Here is a 15836-nt window from a genome sequence, read left to right on the forward strand (position 1 = left end):
CTGAGTAGGAATTCTCTGCCTAGTACTCCGTACCTAGTAGTAATTTGCAATGGTATATGTTCGAGAAACTGCTATGCTATATCGCTTCAGTGATACTATGACGTGATTCAATACTCTGCAATACTAAATTACTCCCGTCGCTGTGATGTCGTACAGCCACCTTTATAACCGCTCCCCGAGAACTTCGACAATGAACAGAGAAAGCTTGTTCTTTCTTCATTTCACGCGTTTAGCTCCTATAGTCGTTTCCAGGGAGGCAATCCGAGTTGGCTTGTACGTTGTGACAGCCGCCTCGTTAAGCCACGGCGACTCAACTGGGCTCACCGTGCTCTGGACAAGAGCAAATAGCGCGTCTGCCCCCGGCGCATGCGGCGAAATAGCCACTGATGAGACCCTCGGTATGCCAAGGACACTGCCCAGTCTCTCGGAACACGGCTTGGAGAAGCCGACGAGCCGTATCTTCTCCTTGTCCGGCAGGTTTCGCGACGCGGCGGCGACCATCTGTGGGAAGTGGTTGTTGAAGGCTGGTGACTGGCTACCCCTGGCGACGAAAACCATGGAATAGCCCTTGGTGGAGTGAGCCGTCCCGTCGGATGGCTGCGTGAGAGATCCGAGGGTTTTGGTAATGGAATTGAAGCCGATATCCACGCTTGCGCTGAGCTCTGGAAGTGGCGGAGCCTCCATCTTGATGGAGTCTGAAAGCTCATCCACCTTCATCTTGGTCTTCTTCTCCCTCTTGGCGGCTCGCTTTCCCTTGGAGGGCTTGATGTGCAGTCTGCGATGCTGCCCAATGGGACTCAGAAGACTTTGGTAGCAGCTATTAGTACAAGAATTTGTGCCCAACCACGACGAGATGCATGGCACAGAAAGGACTGTGTTTGGTGGTTTCAAATGCGGAGGGGGATATGCATACTGGCAGAGGAGCTCCAGGATGGAATCTTGGTCGTCTATTGATATCACAGGCCTGCCAAAATCAGCTGGTCAGTCACATGTACTCTCAGTTCGGCCGCTTGGAGATGGACGCACCATGAGGAAGTAGAGAAGGGCGTGTCGAGTTGGTGGACAAGCCGTTTCTTCGATGATGGCGCTGCTGCTGCCATGATTGATAAACGACGCGGGCAAAGCAATTTATCAAATTGACGATGAAATTGAGGCTGTGATGCTGAGACGCGAGCGTGAAGATATCAGGGGGTGAGAGGAGTATGATGGGAATGATGTTCAGACACTGGTTATGCCTGGTTTTTGGAGACGACGCTTGAAATTCTCACTGAGCGAGGCTAGCAGGTACGTACCTCTTCTGTCCTTTCTGCGCCTCTCCGTGAACCTCCGCTGGAAGCACTCGCGAATGCGCAAAGAAAAAGAAGTCGAATGTCGACACTGACAAATACCATCATCTTATGGTGCTATTTGTCGGGTGTCTAATACTGGTTAATACACATCTATGATATATACTAGATACTAGATAGGAGTACCTTGTGTCGGGCCAGCCTTGGGGAAAGACTGCGGTCTGATGGAGGCTCACTGATGCTTGGCTCCATTTTTGCTGTCAAAACCTGCCCGTGCTGATTGCATCTGATGGCTCTCGAGGTACAAAGTACAACAACTGCTGCCGGTAGTATGCGCTAAGCAGGGAACAGGGAACGCAGCATGGTAAAAGGTACACCAGGATAGCAGCCATGACATTTGTTCATAAAATATAAGCTTTGCAATTTATTATTCTAATTTTTCAGTTTACGTTGTTTTTCTGTTTGCCCAGCTGCCTCGATGAAATTCGTTCCAGGCCTTGTTGGGTACCTCTAATAGTGAGCCCTCGGTGATTGTAGTTTTGCCTTTGCCAGTAGTACCCGGTGGTTATACGACAAAGGCCCCGTGTGGAAGCAGTCACCAGCGTTGATTGGTAGGTCGGTATCTAAACCTGAAATGGCAGAAGGGAGAAAAGGAAGAGAAAAGAAAAGAAGTGCACCAGGCTCGCTTAAAACAAGAGAAGAAACGGCCGTGATTGTAAGCGATCAGTACTCGCCTCGAACTTTATGCCACATGGAGGGTTAAGCTTCTGTTGGAAGCGCTAGCAGAAAAGTGCAGAGACCTCCCAACAGACGTCCCAAGGAATTGGTGGCCCTCCGGATGTTTTTGCTCTGGCTGAAAAAGAGATAAAAGCATCAAAGCCCACCAATCTTCGAAGCTTTCATTTCACTCTTTCATTGCAGCGTTGCAGCGGAAGAGGTGGGCATACCTTGACTTCACCCGTCCCATCCTTGCTGTGTCACGGTCACTGTCACTGCCACCGTCACCAAACAGGACCCGATCCAGATCTCGGGACGCAGGTACTTGTACTGCGCTAACATCCAACGCCAGCCGAGACGACACAGGCGCATTAGCCTTGCACTTTGGCCCTCCCCGCTTCGGATTCCCCATTACCTGCATGCTGGCAATTAATTCTTTGATCTTCTCAGGTTCCAGTTGTCTTGCAGGCTGTTTCCAAGGTACCTGTACCTTGTCCTGGCGGCACTGCAGTTAAGGTAGGCAGGCAGCCAAGCACCTTAGTAAAGCAAACCCGCTGAAGCAAGCAGGCCAGGCGGCAGAGCAAGCCAGGTTACATGTACCTCACTCACCTTACCTTAGGTCAGCTAAGCTCGAGGTAAGGTAGGCGGCCAACCTGAAGGTATGATATCAATTGAGCTACCCCTCGCCCAAGTTCCACCCAAGCACCGCGTCCCTCCAACGCCAATTCTGACTTCATCGCGAGCCGCATCGCCGTTTTCTTTTCTCTCCCCCAGCATTTATAGGCATCGGTCTGGCCGCCCAGATCACCTGTCGCTGCATCCCGTCACCGCGGTGCCTCGCGCTGTAGCCTCTGTTCGCCCTGTGACCGCACCTCTGGCCCTATGCTTATCTCGCCCTCTCGCCTCGTCCCAACTCTCACATGTTAATTTTCCATAGCAGCCGCCCAGACGGCCCTCGCGTCGCCCCGACGTCTGTGGGCTTGCAGGCCTCGTGCGTCCACGCTCTTCCTCACCGGCCAGATGAGTTTGGTTCCGGCCATGTCCGACTTTGCAGGTCCCAAGGCCTCTCCTGAGCCAAGCTCGACCCGCCTGAATCCCTTCGACGACAGCGACATCTCGTCCCGCAAGCGCCGGCGCACATCCGTCTCAGCCTCAGGCTCGCCTTCGGCCTCGGTCGAGACGGCTGTCTATATGTCAGACTCCAGCTCCAGCCCCTACTACACCACCGTCAACGCCATGCCTCCTCCTCTGGACGGGACCGTCAAGCCCAGCCCCGACTCCAATGAGCCTCGCACCCCGCCCCCGACCGTCGACTCGCCCACCATCCCTCCCGATCCTCCTCTGTCGAACCGAGTCACCATCAATCTGAGGAACCCGTCGTCGAGGGCCTCCACAGCCTCGCCCACCCGTCCTGCCCGCGAGCCATTCCTATACTCTCCATCCGCCGTGCGCTCCACCTCTCCATCTGCACTCCGAGTGCCAACCCCCGAAGAGGACAAAGCCAAGAAGAGCGTCGAGGAAGCTGATCCCCCTTCCGACGCAGACCTAGAAACGCCGCCCCCGGCCTGGCGTGCGTCCCTCAGCCCGCCCACGGAAGACCTGTTCCCCGGAGACCAAGATATGCCGGATGAGACGGCCATCGAACCTAAATCCGACAGGCCCAGCCCAGAAGCCGGTAGTGATGCTACTCCGCTGGTAGATCCCACCACACGCTTTCCTTACCATGAGTCTGATAAGCCATTGTCTGAGACTGCGAGTCGCCTACGCCAATTCCTATTAGATGGTTGGTCATGTCGCAATGCCCTGCAATGTAACTCTTCAAAGGCTAATTCTCGGTTTGCACAGATCTTTCCGTGGAAGCAGAAGCAGACATCTACGACCAGATCCGATTGTGGGCGGACCTGTTTGTCGCGTTTGCAAAGACGGCGAGCCCAGCGGAAATCCTCGAGTCGGTGCATACCAACGCAGCCTTCTGGCAGACTTTCCTGGGTGTTTCCGCAATCATTGCGGACGAAAAGTATGCAATATCCTTGGATCCCATTGTTACGTTCTGGGAGAACATCAGCTAACTCATAACAATAAGCTCTCCCTCTTCGGCTCGTCCAAGGGTGTCACCCATACAGACATTGGCGCTCCTGTTTTCGCAGTCCTTCGCTGCGCTCACGGCGCAGCTCGTCATCGTCGACTACCACTCCGTCACCGACTGGCAAGCCAGCGGACCGTCGCCAAATCCTGCGGGTCCGCTGTTGATTTCTCCTGGCTATCTTCGACAGCTGCACCAATTGATACAGTTTGGTTCGGTGAGCGACTCTCTCCTGGCTAATCCCAATGGGATAGATCGACCAAACCTCGCCATATGCTTCGCAGACGGGCTGTATTCCTTTACCGGAGGCGGGTTTGAGTCTCTTTGCACCCTTTTGACCAGTCTAGCCGAAGTCGTGCGGACAGTCCCGAACCTCGTAAACATCCTCACGCCTATAGCACAGGTACTCACGGATTGTCTGTACGAGTCCTCGCGGGCTATCCTTGCCGGCACGGACAATGCGTCGGACTTTGCTCCACATCTGAGCGCGGCCTACCGCACTTGGACCTTCTTGTCGTCCCTCTTGACAGGAATCATTGAAAAGCATGTGGGAACCTTGAGCAGCGAAGGTGTTTCTTTGCAAATTATAGCATTGTCAGATATGCTCCGGTTATGCCTCCAGTGTGATCACGACCAAACTATTCCACTACTCAGAGAGCATCGGGCAAAATACCCTGACCTCGCCGGAGCCCGGACTCTCGATGCCATCACATGGGAATGGAAGGTGGACATCCTTGGGAGGCTGATTCGATCCAGTCAGCTGCAGCTGCGGGTGATGGCAGCTACCACCATGTGCAACGAGCTCGTCGCTGCCTGGAAGCGATTCGGTGTCCCTAGTGCAAGCCCAAACCCGCAATTCACCGACTACCTGGGTCGCCATCTCCTCCAGACGGGCTTGGTAGACTACATCCTCGGGCCCAATTGCCACCCAGAGCTCATTAATGAGAGCGCCAACATCATCGGATACCTGGTAGTCACCAAGATGTACGACAAGGCCCATACCGAGCGTCTATGGCAGCGACTCACCGAGAGTCAGGACCCTCGGATAGAGAAAGCTGTTGCCAAGATGGCGACGTCGATCACGAACCTCTTCGATTATCCCACGCTGCTCTTTCTCTGTGAGAAGTTCCAGGCTCTTCCGATGAAAGACTTCAACCAGACGCTGAAGAATTACTGGGCAGTCGTCCACCACGAGCTTATGATGCGGTGCAAAACGGAGGGCATTACGCTTGGCTTCCTTCCATACGACCTCTGTTTGAGATTGCTGAGGGAGGCGTTTCTCCACTCAACCACTTTCCAGATGTACATCCCAGATGCGCAAATAAAAGCAGCAACGGAAAAGCTGAAAGGCTTGCTCTTCTATGGTCCGGACAGCGAGGGTCGTCAGGAGTTATATGCAAGCTGCATCAAAGACATTGCAGCAAAATCTCCAACTACCTTGGGGAGCCTATGTTGTTTGACCATTACCATCCGTCCGAATATGGCTGATGAGATGAACTTTCTGATCGAAAAGCATGACTTGGTGCGGCTGCTGGTGGAAGAGCTGGAGCATGCCATTCAGTCGACAAGGTCTGCCGGTATCCGTCCGGTGTTTTTCGGACAGGTCAATCATCCGAGGAAAGACTTCATTGCAAATCTCATCCGCCTCCGACCGGACGCAATATCCGAAGACTTGGGCAGGAAACTTTTGGACCTGCTTGTCGGGCCAGCCAGTCTTTGCGAAGAGGATAGGAATACGGCTTGGGAGATCTTCATGGACTTTACTCTTGGCATGGCGTTTGAGAATCCGTTTCTGCGACTTTGCTTTTCCCGGTACCTGCCGGAGCTCCCTTCTTCCTGCTTCTGCAAGGGATTGCTTAATTTCATCAAGAAAATAGTTGCCTCGGCAGTCAACAACGCCGATGTCGATTGCGCTCTCGATGACGAGACATTCCTCGAGGAGAACGGTATTGAGCAGCTCTGGCGAGTCATCATGGACGTCAACAGCGCCGAGATTGCAGAGGACGGGATTCACAGCTTGGCCGTTGGCGTCTACCTAGAAAGCCACGCCATCAAAACGTATTCGTTTGATCGGGCTCGTCGGGTTCGCTCAACCTTTGTCGAGCGCTGCCTGAACCAACTAAGCGTCTCCGCGAGCAAGATTAAGGCGTCGAGCGATGGGACATCAAGCGGCGAAGACGAGCCGATGGTGATTGTCGCAACCGAAGACGAGATACAGGAGCAGGAACGCGTCTTCACCCGAACACTGCAGCTTCTCAGAGTATTCGTTCAGGCTCACTTTGCGATTCCTACCCTGAGCGCTCCCGATTTCCGACCATACTTCCAGGAGCAGCTATATCAAGTTGAAGGCGAGCTTTTGCCGCTCAAGTACCAGACTTTTGACAGTGGTCCAAAGACAGAAGTGAAGCCATTGCGCATTGGGAAGCTGAACACGGCTGCTGCTCTGATATCCAACCTGCGGCACGAGACTGGTTTCAGCAACTTCCGCATCATTTACAAAGGGCGGCAATTCCTTCCCTTAATGGAGCAGATAGCCCAATCTTTAGAGAGTTTACAGGTCGAAGACGGCATAATGTTGGTAATACGCGAAGGAGACGACAATGCAAATTCCACTCGGATCCAGCACGGCGCATCCCCACTAGAGATTGGAATCCTGTCGCGTTTCCCAGAGCTCTGGAGCTATCTCAGTATGGAAGACAAGATTGCGAGTGAGGTCTTTCGCCTTCTCGTCGATCTTCCCGTTGACGGCCATATCATCGACTTGTTGGAGAGTCAAACCACCGTGTACACCGATCTTTTCCCGCCTGGGCAGCCTTATAAAACCCTCTATGCGATTGGAGCTCTTTCCAAGTACCTTGAGCCCGTTCGCTCGAAAGAGTCTACTAATGATGAAGACTCTGGTGGCGACGACCATGGATTCCGTCAGATCCCAAACGAAGAAGTGTTAAGATCATGTCTTTCTTTAATTGTACAGGCCATCTCTGACGAGACCTTTCTACATCAAATCAGCTCCAGATTAAGCATCCAGGTCATGGAGGCCTTAATGCAGACCTTTGTAACACTCCTACACACCATTCAGCCGTCAGCGGAAACGTCTGTTACGTATCCGAGCGCAGGTCGCCTCGTTTCTATATTGGCAGACGCAGGGATGGCCAGGGAAGATGAGGCTTCACTGTCTTTGATCGAAAACACGTTATTAGCCATATTACGGCTATGTCTGTCGCAGAGCGCGTTCATGGAGAGCGTTGCGAATCATTCGGCGTTCGGAAATGTCCTCCATGACTTAATCCTTTGGGACTCTCGCCCACAGCTCAGAAGCCGTGTTGTTAACATGATCAGAACGGCGGCAGAATCAGAAGAGCTCTCTGTCAATGGTCCTGAATCAGTCTTGCCAGAAGAGGAGGATGTTGGAGGACTGGCATATCCGCTGACGCGCTACTTTTGGTCTACTACCTCGGCCCTTCTCCCAGAGGTAATCGGCAACCAAAGTCGGTGCCAGGAATTGCTTGACGTGCTTGAGTACTTATTCTGCAGAATGAGCCTCATCATGCCTTCCGAAGTGGATATCACAGCTTTCGCCAGACATGTTTGTGAACTGCTCCTTAGTCACACCTCGACTGAGCGGCTCGACAAGCCGGAATCGCAGGATTACGCTGCAGCTGGTCTATCATCTCTTCTGCTCAGGTGCCTACAGCTGGATAGCACTCTACCCTCCTCTCCGTCCCTTCCAGACAATCTTGCCGAGGTCTTGTTCCAGAGCCACCTTTTCCCGCAGCGCCGAGTTGAGCCAGCGCAGCCGGTGCCAAGGGTGGTGTTGAGGACGGACACGCGCGCGAGGCTGTACGAAGCGATATTCGCCTTCACAAAAGACTACCCCAGTCGATTTTGGGCGATCCTCCAACACCTCAACTCCCTCGTCCCCTATTTCGCAGACGAGGATGATGGCCTCGATCCGTACATATACGATTTGCCCTACAATTTCAACCGCAACCAAGCCATAAGATCGCACGGCTACGTGGGCCTGCAGAATCTTTCCAACACGTGCTATCTCAACTCACTTCTCACCCAGCTCTTCATGAACACTAGGTTTCGCCAATTCGTGCTTGAGTTCAACATACAGGATCCAAGCCACTCCCAGCAACTGCTGTTCCATATGCAGAAACTCTTTGGTTTCATGCAGGAAAGCTACCGCCGTTGTGTCGATCCTACAGATCTGGTCAGCTCTATCAAGACATATGAAGACGCCATGATAGACATCCACAACCAGATGGACGTGGAAGAGTTTTATAGTCTGCTGTTTGACCGATTGGAAAGCCAGTCAATGACGGAAAGTGAAAGGAAAAAGCTACGGTCCATCTATGGTGGACAGCTCGTCCAGCAGATCAAGTCAAAGGAGTGTGAGCATGTTTCTGAGCGACTCGAGCCATTTTCGGCCATCCAGTGCGACATCAACGGGAAGAAGACGCTCCAAGAAAGCCTCCAAGCTTACGTTGACGGAGAGGTCTTGGAAGGTGGTAAGTGGAAAATGCAACCCCATGCAGAATCTTTCTTGCCTTAGCTCACAAGCTGATGATATTTTTACAGATAACAAGTACAAATGCTCGTCCTGCGACCAACATGTCGATGCTGTGAAGAGGTAAGTTACTGGCAAGAAGAGGAAAGAATCATAAGGGAACATCTGACTCTGACAATCGGTAGGACATGCTTGAAAGACTTGCCCGACAATCTGATATTCCATCTGAAACGGTTCGACTTCAACGTCCGTACACAGCAACGGTGCAAAGTAAACGACCATTTTGTATTTCCGCCGAGCATCGACATGCGCCCGTACACAATCGACTATCTCAGCGATCCAACAAAGGATACGAGTTCGCGCGACGTTTTTGAGCTAGTTGGTGTCCTCGTCCACTCTGGTACGGCGGAATCAGGCCATTACTATTCGTATATACGAGAGCGATCGTCGACTACAGACTGTTCCAGCTGGGTAGAGTTCAATGATGATACCGTAACGCCCTGGGACCCGCGTCAGATGGCGGCGAGCACGTTTGGCGGCCCGATTCAGCATGGCAGCCCACACGGTCCCGACCGACAGCCTGGTGACAAGACTTACAGCGCCTACATGCTGTTCTACCAGCGCTCCTCGTCTCTTCTCGCAGAGCAGCAGTCGATGCCGTCTTCCCCGGAGAGCACTATTCCTTTCCAGATTGACACTGATCCTCTGCTTCGAGAACACATCCTGAACGATAACACCGTCATTCTCAAGCGACACTGCCTATACGATGCAAGTCACGCTGAGTTTGTGCAACACTGCTTCAAGCACGCAGGGCTCCTCCAGAAGAGCATCGGTCAGGATAGCACAGGCCAGGAACAGCAGCAGCAACCGCTTGAGGGGTCCGGCAAGGATACAACAGCAATGCCCGCCCACGCATTCAAAGACCTAGCGATGGAAATGGCTCTCGGCCATCTTGACCAGCTGGTGAGCCGGCAACAAGGGACGCCGAATTTTGAGTCATTCTCGAGCCTCATCAGAGCAGCCGTTGTTGAGTGTGGAGACTGCGCGCTTACGTTCTTCAACTACTTCAATACGCGTCACGAGGCGTTCAGGGGCTTGGTACAGCGCAATCCGGAAGCCAAGATCCGTGCCTTTGCTGGAGCCACTATGGTTATTGTACTGGGGAAAATTGCCACAGAGACGCCTCAGCTCTACGATGAACCAAGAGGCGTTGATGAAGATGCTCGACATGATGGGGAAGGCGAGTTTACGTCCAATCCCTTGGGTCACGACGAGTCTTCTCCAAAATCCTCTGTCTTGACCGGGGTGATGTGCTCATTTGACTATCTTTGGCAACACTTCCAGTTTCATCTCCGCTCTTGGGACGAAGTGTTTGGCATGATGCTCGAGTTTGCCAAACTGGGACCGCGAGAGGCGGCGCACATGCTGGCCAACGATTATCTGCTCAAGCTTCTGCGCATCGTTGCGGCCGACGTGTCTATGGAGCTGCCGCCGAACTATGCGAAGATGTTGCACAGTATCTACCGGCGAGCGGTTAACAGACCCCCGTCGTACCTATCGATCCTGAATCTCATCAACTACCTGGTTTCCCAGCTTGACCCCACCGTGGATGCGCAGAGCATTGTTGACGCAGCGGAGGACCGATTGCGCTTCTGCCAGCCGCCGTTCCCCTGGACATCGGAAGAAGTGTTCCTGATTCACAGCTACCCAGAGCGTCAGCTGGCCAGCCTCTTTGTGGAAAAGCTACTGGGCATCGACCAAGCCCTTGAGGCCACCCACGGCATCCTTGGCCGCCTGACGGCATTGTCGAACCAGATGGACCTGAGGGTACTCAACACTCTGCGGAAAAGAATTCAGTGTGACACGACGGAACCAATGGATCCATACCTGCGAGGCGCTGGCACCTATCTCGAACACACGCCCTCGGCTAGTAACATAGAGCTTCTCCTGCGCCACATCGCCGCGCAGGCTGGAAGCCTACAGAGCACAGACGAAGCCAGGGCGTTTCTAGAGACGTTCCAAACAGCGCTCAACTTGAAGAGGAGTGACGTTGAGATGGTGCAAACCGCGGAGGCCTGCAGCCTAGAAACGCTGCCGGATTGGGTGCCTCACCTTGTCGCCTTTCCAGATGGCGAGGTGAGGTACGAAACCGAATGCTTTCTGGAAAAGGAACTCTTTGGCCCTGCAGCGGACAGTTCGGACGAAGATTCGCAGAGGCAGGAGGAAAGAGAGGGCTCACGAATTCTCATCCAGAGGCTGGGGATATCGTGTTTGCTGTATCTTCAGGATGAGCACATACGCCGCCGCAAGGGTATTGGGCGGGAGTCTGCGAGCGCCGTGGTCCGGGTGGTTGCTAGATGCTCCTCCTATTACAATCCAGAGCCGGAGCCCGACGACGAAATCAGCCTTGAGTTTAGGACGTTGCAGGAAGGTGAGCATTCCTCATCCGACCATACTTGAGATGAAAGGCGGCGCCCTACATTGAGAGCAACATGCTAACAGGATGGAACCAGAGGTGCTCGGCTCATTACGAAAATACGTCGTGGATGAGGTGGAGGATGACGGTTCTGGTATGCTAGCAACCTCCCCCAATCGTTGATCTTCTGTCGTGTGTTGATGAGTCTGACTTGACCCATCTAGACTGGGAGGGCTCTTGCATCTCATCAGATGCGCTCGATGGCCAGCCCGACCTTGGAGTCCAGCAGATTGGCGAGCTGGATGACGCAAACGCAATATAGCTCGTTTGCTGTCTCGGTGAGGTTGAGACGGATGACGACGAGTCCCGAATGATTTGATATAGAAGCGGCTATGGAGTTTAAGGGGGAGTTTGGGCTGATATACAGCAGTCTCTTGTTTTTAGCCCTGTGTTTCATTGAGTTTCCGAGGGGGTTTCTGTTCTTCTTTGTCATTAACATTCCTCGCGATTTTACTTTGCCTCCCTTCGGAGGAACCCTGATTACGGGGAGCCATATGTTGAGATAACAAGCACCGATAGAAATGCATAGGCAAGTGGGCCATGTCAGGCCAGCCCGGGAATGGAGCTGGACGTGGCACCAAGCGAGGGGCAAAGAGGGCCCAGCTCCCCTGGAGCAATGGCTACGGATTACGAAATAGGGCAGAGAGATTTGGCTGTGGTTTTTCGCGGTATGGCAAATAGACTGGTACAAAGCAATGTTCAATCAATGGGGTTTTCCGTTTTTTTATACTGATGTCGAGGATCACAGCGGTGAAAGAGTTTGAGTCTTGTGAATTGCAGGAGTGGTGATGAATCAGTCTTATATGTCATTTCATATATCCGTCTTTATATTTCACATCAGGGTCTCGATATATACCATCACGCTTCACCCAGAGTCTCAACGCTCGCTCTCCGGCCAAACTAAATCTCAGCAACCCAAGTTCAACGAGTTCATCAATCCTCATCCAACTTGCCCAACACCCAATTCGGCGGAACATAAAACGTCGAACCCGTCAAGGCCCTCGAAAAGTCCAAGATGCGATCGTGCTTCCCCGGCGGATCGCCGACAAACATGCGCTCGAGCATCTTCTCCACGACCCACAGCCTCCGCGAGTAGCCGATGAAGTAGGTCCCGAAGACGCCCGACGCGGGGGAGCCAAAGGGCATGTTGTCGCGCATGATGCCGTGCTCGTTGCCGTGCTCGTCCTCGATGGTGGTGAGCGTCTTGTGGGGCTGCTGTTTGCCGGGGGGCTGGTCGTCGAGCTCGATGTTGTCGGCCTTTGTGCGGCCGATGATGGCCTCCTGGTCGGACGTGGAGAGGGCGCGCCAGGACGGCATGTCGTGGACGTATTTCTGGACGACGACGTAGCTGCCCCCGACGCAGGCCTCGTGGTCGTCGCCCTGGGCGATGAGGACGGCCTCGGGCAGGGCGGAGGCGGCGGGGTTGGCGGTGCCGTCGACGAAGCCGAGGAGGTCGCGGGCGTCAAAGTAGCGGAAGCCCTGGGTGTCGTCCTGGACGGTGACGGCGTGGCCGTCGCCGCCGCCGAGGAGCCGGAGGAGCTGGCTTTCGAACTCGAAGCAGATGTCGCGGCGGTCGGAGCGGATGTGGAAGAGCAGGTCGCCCGGGGTGGCGGGGGCGGAGTGGCGCTGGCCGTGGACGGGGCGGAAGGGATGGAGCTCGGCGGGCTTGGGGAGGTTACTGGATGAAGGGACGAGGAGGTCCCATGCTGTGGAGCCGATGCCGACGGTGCAGGAGAAGTTGGAGTTGAGGTCGCGGATGGAGACGTTTTTGGAGAGGTCCTCGATGCTGGCGAGGGCGGAGCGGATGGTTTTGAGGGAGGAGGGGGAGGAGGGGTCGGTGATGGTGAGGACGAGGAAGGTTGCGGATTTGGTGAGGGGGGCTTGGACGGGTTGGGGGACGTTCATTGTTGTTGTGAAGGGCTTGGTGGTGATGGGTGATGGTGATGTTGGTTGGGGATGAGATGGGGATGGTCTATAAGTGGATGAGGAACAGAGTGAGGAGCGGCGTCTTGCCTGAGTATGAGAATGAGGATGAGACTGAGAGTGAGCTCGAGACAGAGATTGGGCTACAGCAAGACGGTGATGGTGGCTGATGAAGCTGTGATGGAGCCGAATGAGTCTCGGTCTTCGAAGCTGCGCGAGAGTTGCCGTGAAGCGGCCGGCTGTTGCATCCATGCCTTGCTCGACTCGAGTTCAACAAGATTCAATACCAAGGATGAACAGATGTGCTGACTATTTAACTACATACGATTAGAAAGTGCCGTTTCTCACGGCGTTGCCCGCTTTCATAGTCCCTTTGGTCTGCCTTATACCTGTTACAGCAGATAGATTACCCTTTACCTTTACTGAAGGCCGAGAAGCTCGCATTTCGGGAGCTTACAACTTATGATGTGACGTCAGGTGGGGATGGAGCGTTGCCCGACCCGCTTCCTCCAGATCCGAGAGGTTCCCGAGTTTAGCCCGGCCAATAGGCAGCTTGCATTTGGTCAGCTGGGGAACCCCTGTTCTGCGGTACATACGAGAGGTACCCGGCCATCAACTTCGAGCCAGCCCATAATGCTACCACCATTTGGGTGCTTCAACTCTTCATCTGCTGCATACACTCACTCAACTCACACAGAGTATCTTCTCAAATTCTGGCCGAGATGCACATCCTCCAACACCTTCTCCATGCTACGCCTCAGCACGTCGTCCTGCGAGAGAAACGTCCCGATCCGGTGCCGAACCAGCTCCTGGCCGTACACAGGATCCAAAACGGCCTCCATGTCGACGCCCAGCGTGGCGAGAATCCGCCTCCTCTCGTGCTCCGGCAAGGCGTCGTCGTCCAGCTGCACGTTCATGACCCGGGCGCAAAAGACGTCGGAGATGGCGCCCTGGGCTTGACGGACGTCTCTGACTAGCTTTTTCATTTCAATGTCGACTGCGTAGATACGGTATGCATTGTCAGCTAAGCAAAAGAAAAACACAAAAGGCAGTACTTACAATCTCTGACGCGCGTCTTCTTGTCCATGGCCTCTGCACCTCTTGCAACCCACATGCGATATCTGGCATCGCCCTCGGTGGAACGGCCCGTGATGTATCGGACAGTCAGGCCGATGTAGCCCAGGATGCCAACCGCATCTATATAGCTTTTGGAGTCCTCGACGACGTTCTTGTAGCCTTCTTCAAGCAGTTTGATCATGGGTCGCACCGCTTGGTTCAGCCTGGAGACGTGGAGAGTCACGGTATGCGCGTCTTGCACCAGCTCGTGCAGATCTTGGCAAGAGAGAACTGATCTTGCTGTGAGTCTCTGAAACTAGCCAAGATAGATGGATTGCCGAGTCAGCAGGGGGGAAAGATCTCACCTCGGTCCTCTCCTAGCCTCCTTGATCTGCCTTTGACGAGATCAGCCAGGCGCTCGTACTCCGCCAACAGCTGACCTGCGCCTCTCAACGCCAGTTGCACATTCGTGGTGGGAGCTTCCGGATGGGAGGCGTCGTTGCCTCCAGCTGCGCGCAGCTTTGTCCCGAAGTCAGGGTTAAGTCAGCTTAAGCCTTCTCGCATTGAACGTTGGGACCTGCGGTTGGACAAAACAGACCTTTCGCAACAGTGATCGCAATCCCCCGAGCTCTTCCGGCAAATACACTCCGGAAAGATAATCATTCACCATATCGACATCAGGCTGGCCGTTTACTCTCCCTTTGCCTGCATTTTGCCTGTACTGGTAGACGAGGTAGAGGCTGACGGCGACGGCCAGAGTGCCCAAGACATCGTCTGCGGTATTGTCGTTGCCCGCGGATCGCAACCTTTGAACGTGTGTACGCCGGGTCAGTGACAAGAACAGATGCTAAATCTCAAGAAACATCGAAAGGAGAGAAGAAAGGAGAAAGTGTCGCCGTATTGTGCTTACCAACACTGCACTTCGTCCTCGCCCTCATCTACTCGCAACCGGTCGGGAAGGAGAAAGGTGTTGATGCGGATATGGAGCGGATTCAGCCCATACACGTGCGTGTAGCGCGACCTGAAGCTCTTCGGGACGTCCACCGGATGGATGTTGAGGTTGTGCGGGGTGCTCCTGTTGCTGATGCAGAACTGGTAGACGAACTGGGGCGCCGTCTTGTAGAAGAGCCTTCGGACGGCGGCCATGGCGGCTTCGCCCGGGTGGTCGTACTCCAATGTTCTGTGGCGGAAGCGCACCTGGTTGTTGAGCACGAGGGATCAGTTATATGCCCACCCTGCCAGACTTGGGGGGGAATTGTGTATAACTCACCTCGACCGGGACGTATCGATCGTGCGAGTTGAGGCCTGCGACGGCGTAAAACTCCGTCGCAATGACCTCCCAGTCTGGTACGTTGCGGAAGAGGCCGCCAAAGGCATTGTTGGCGTCGATGCTTCGCCCTTCGGAGGCCCTGTAGTGCCATACTTGCAGATGAACCACGAGGCTCTTCTTCTCGGTCGATGCAGAGGGTTCAGTCATGGTGTTTTTTCCGTCGTCAAAGGTGCAAAAGCACCCTCCTTGATGATGCTGAAAGAAGCTCTCTTTGAATCAAAGCTCTGTTGGGAGACCAGATACGATGCCTCGGTGAACAACTATAGTGGCAGATATAGACGAGAATCTCGATGCCCTCCACTGAGGATAAAGGCTCATGCGGGCAAGAAGAAGCATCAGTTTTTTTCCAAAGCCTCATGCCGTAGGAATCCTGCGCTGCCTAACTGAGGGGGAGACAGCCTGATGTTGGTTACATGTCTCATGCAGCCGTGTTCGGAAACATGTTTCGTTGT

The 15836-nt window shown here is 54.0% G+C and overlaps 4 protein-coding genes across 4 annotated transcripts; 1 reads left to right on the forward strand and 3 right to left on the reverse strand.

Annotated features, from left to right (window-relative positions):
* Positions 1-216: 216 nt before the first annotated feature.
* BBK36DRAFT_1193868 (hypothetical protein) lies at positions 217-1100 on the reverse strand (the record flags this gene model as incomplete). Its single annotated transcript, XM_024896827.1, is given in 4 exon segments — positions 217-783; positions 874-977; positions 990-996; positions 1023-1100. 4 exon segments carry the CDS (start codon positions 1098-1100, stop codon positions 217-219), a joined length of 756 nt encoding a protein of 251 aa, XP_024751132.1.
* Positions 1101-3015: 1915 nt separating this feature from the next.
* BBK36DRAFT_1193875 (hypothetical protein) lies at positions 3016-11337 on the forward strand (the record flags this gene model as incomplete). Its single annotated transcript, XM_024896828.1, has 9 exons — positions 3016-3449; positions 3498-3786; positions 3849-4020; positions 4087-5962; positions 6080-8600; positions 8671-8722; positions 8785-11030; positions 11113-11169; positions 11240-11337. The coding sequence occupies exons 1-9, from the start codon at positions 3024-3026 to the stop codon at positions 11335-11337; spliced, it is 7737 nt and encodes a 2578-aa protein (XP_024751133.1). The 5' UTR covers positions 3016-3023.
* A 671-nt stretch (positions 11338-12008) lies between these two features.
* Positions 12009-12980, reverse strand: BBK36DRAFT_1114471 (Dyp-type peroxidase; the record flags this gene model as incomplete). Its single annotated transcript, XM_024890031.1, has 1 exon — positions 12009-12980. One exon carries the CDS (start codon positions 12978-12980, stop codon positions 12009-12011), a length of 972 nt encoding a protein of 323 aa, XP_024751134.1.
* Positions 12981-13610: 630 nt separating this feature from the next.
* On the reverse strand, positions 13611-15531 carry BBK36DRAFT_1167119 (hypothetical protein; the record flags this gene model as incomplete). The annotated part of the gene is made up of 7 exons (XM_024895005.1): positions 13611-13634; positions 13727-13995; positions 14058-14345; positions 14420-14533; positions 14649-14860; positions 14965-15251; positions 15325-15531. The coding sequence occupies 7 exons, from the start codon at positions 15529-15531 to the stop codon at positions 13611-13613; spliced, it is 1401 nt and encodes a 466-aa protein (XP_024751135.1).
* Between the last annotated feature and the right edge of the window lie 305 nt (positions 15532-15836).

Source organism: Trichoderma citrinoviride (assembly GCF_003025115.1).
Source record: "Trichoderma citrinoviride strain TUCIM 6016 unplaced genomic scaffold BBK36scaffold_4, whole genome shotgun sequence".
In the NCBI taxonomy this organism is placed as follows: domain Eukaryota; kingdom Fungi; phylum Ascomycota; class Sordariomycetes; order Hypocreales; family Hypocreaceae; genus Trichoderma; species Trichoderma citrinoviride.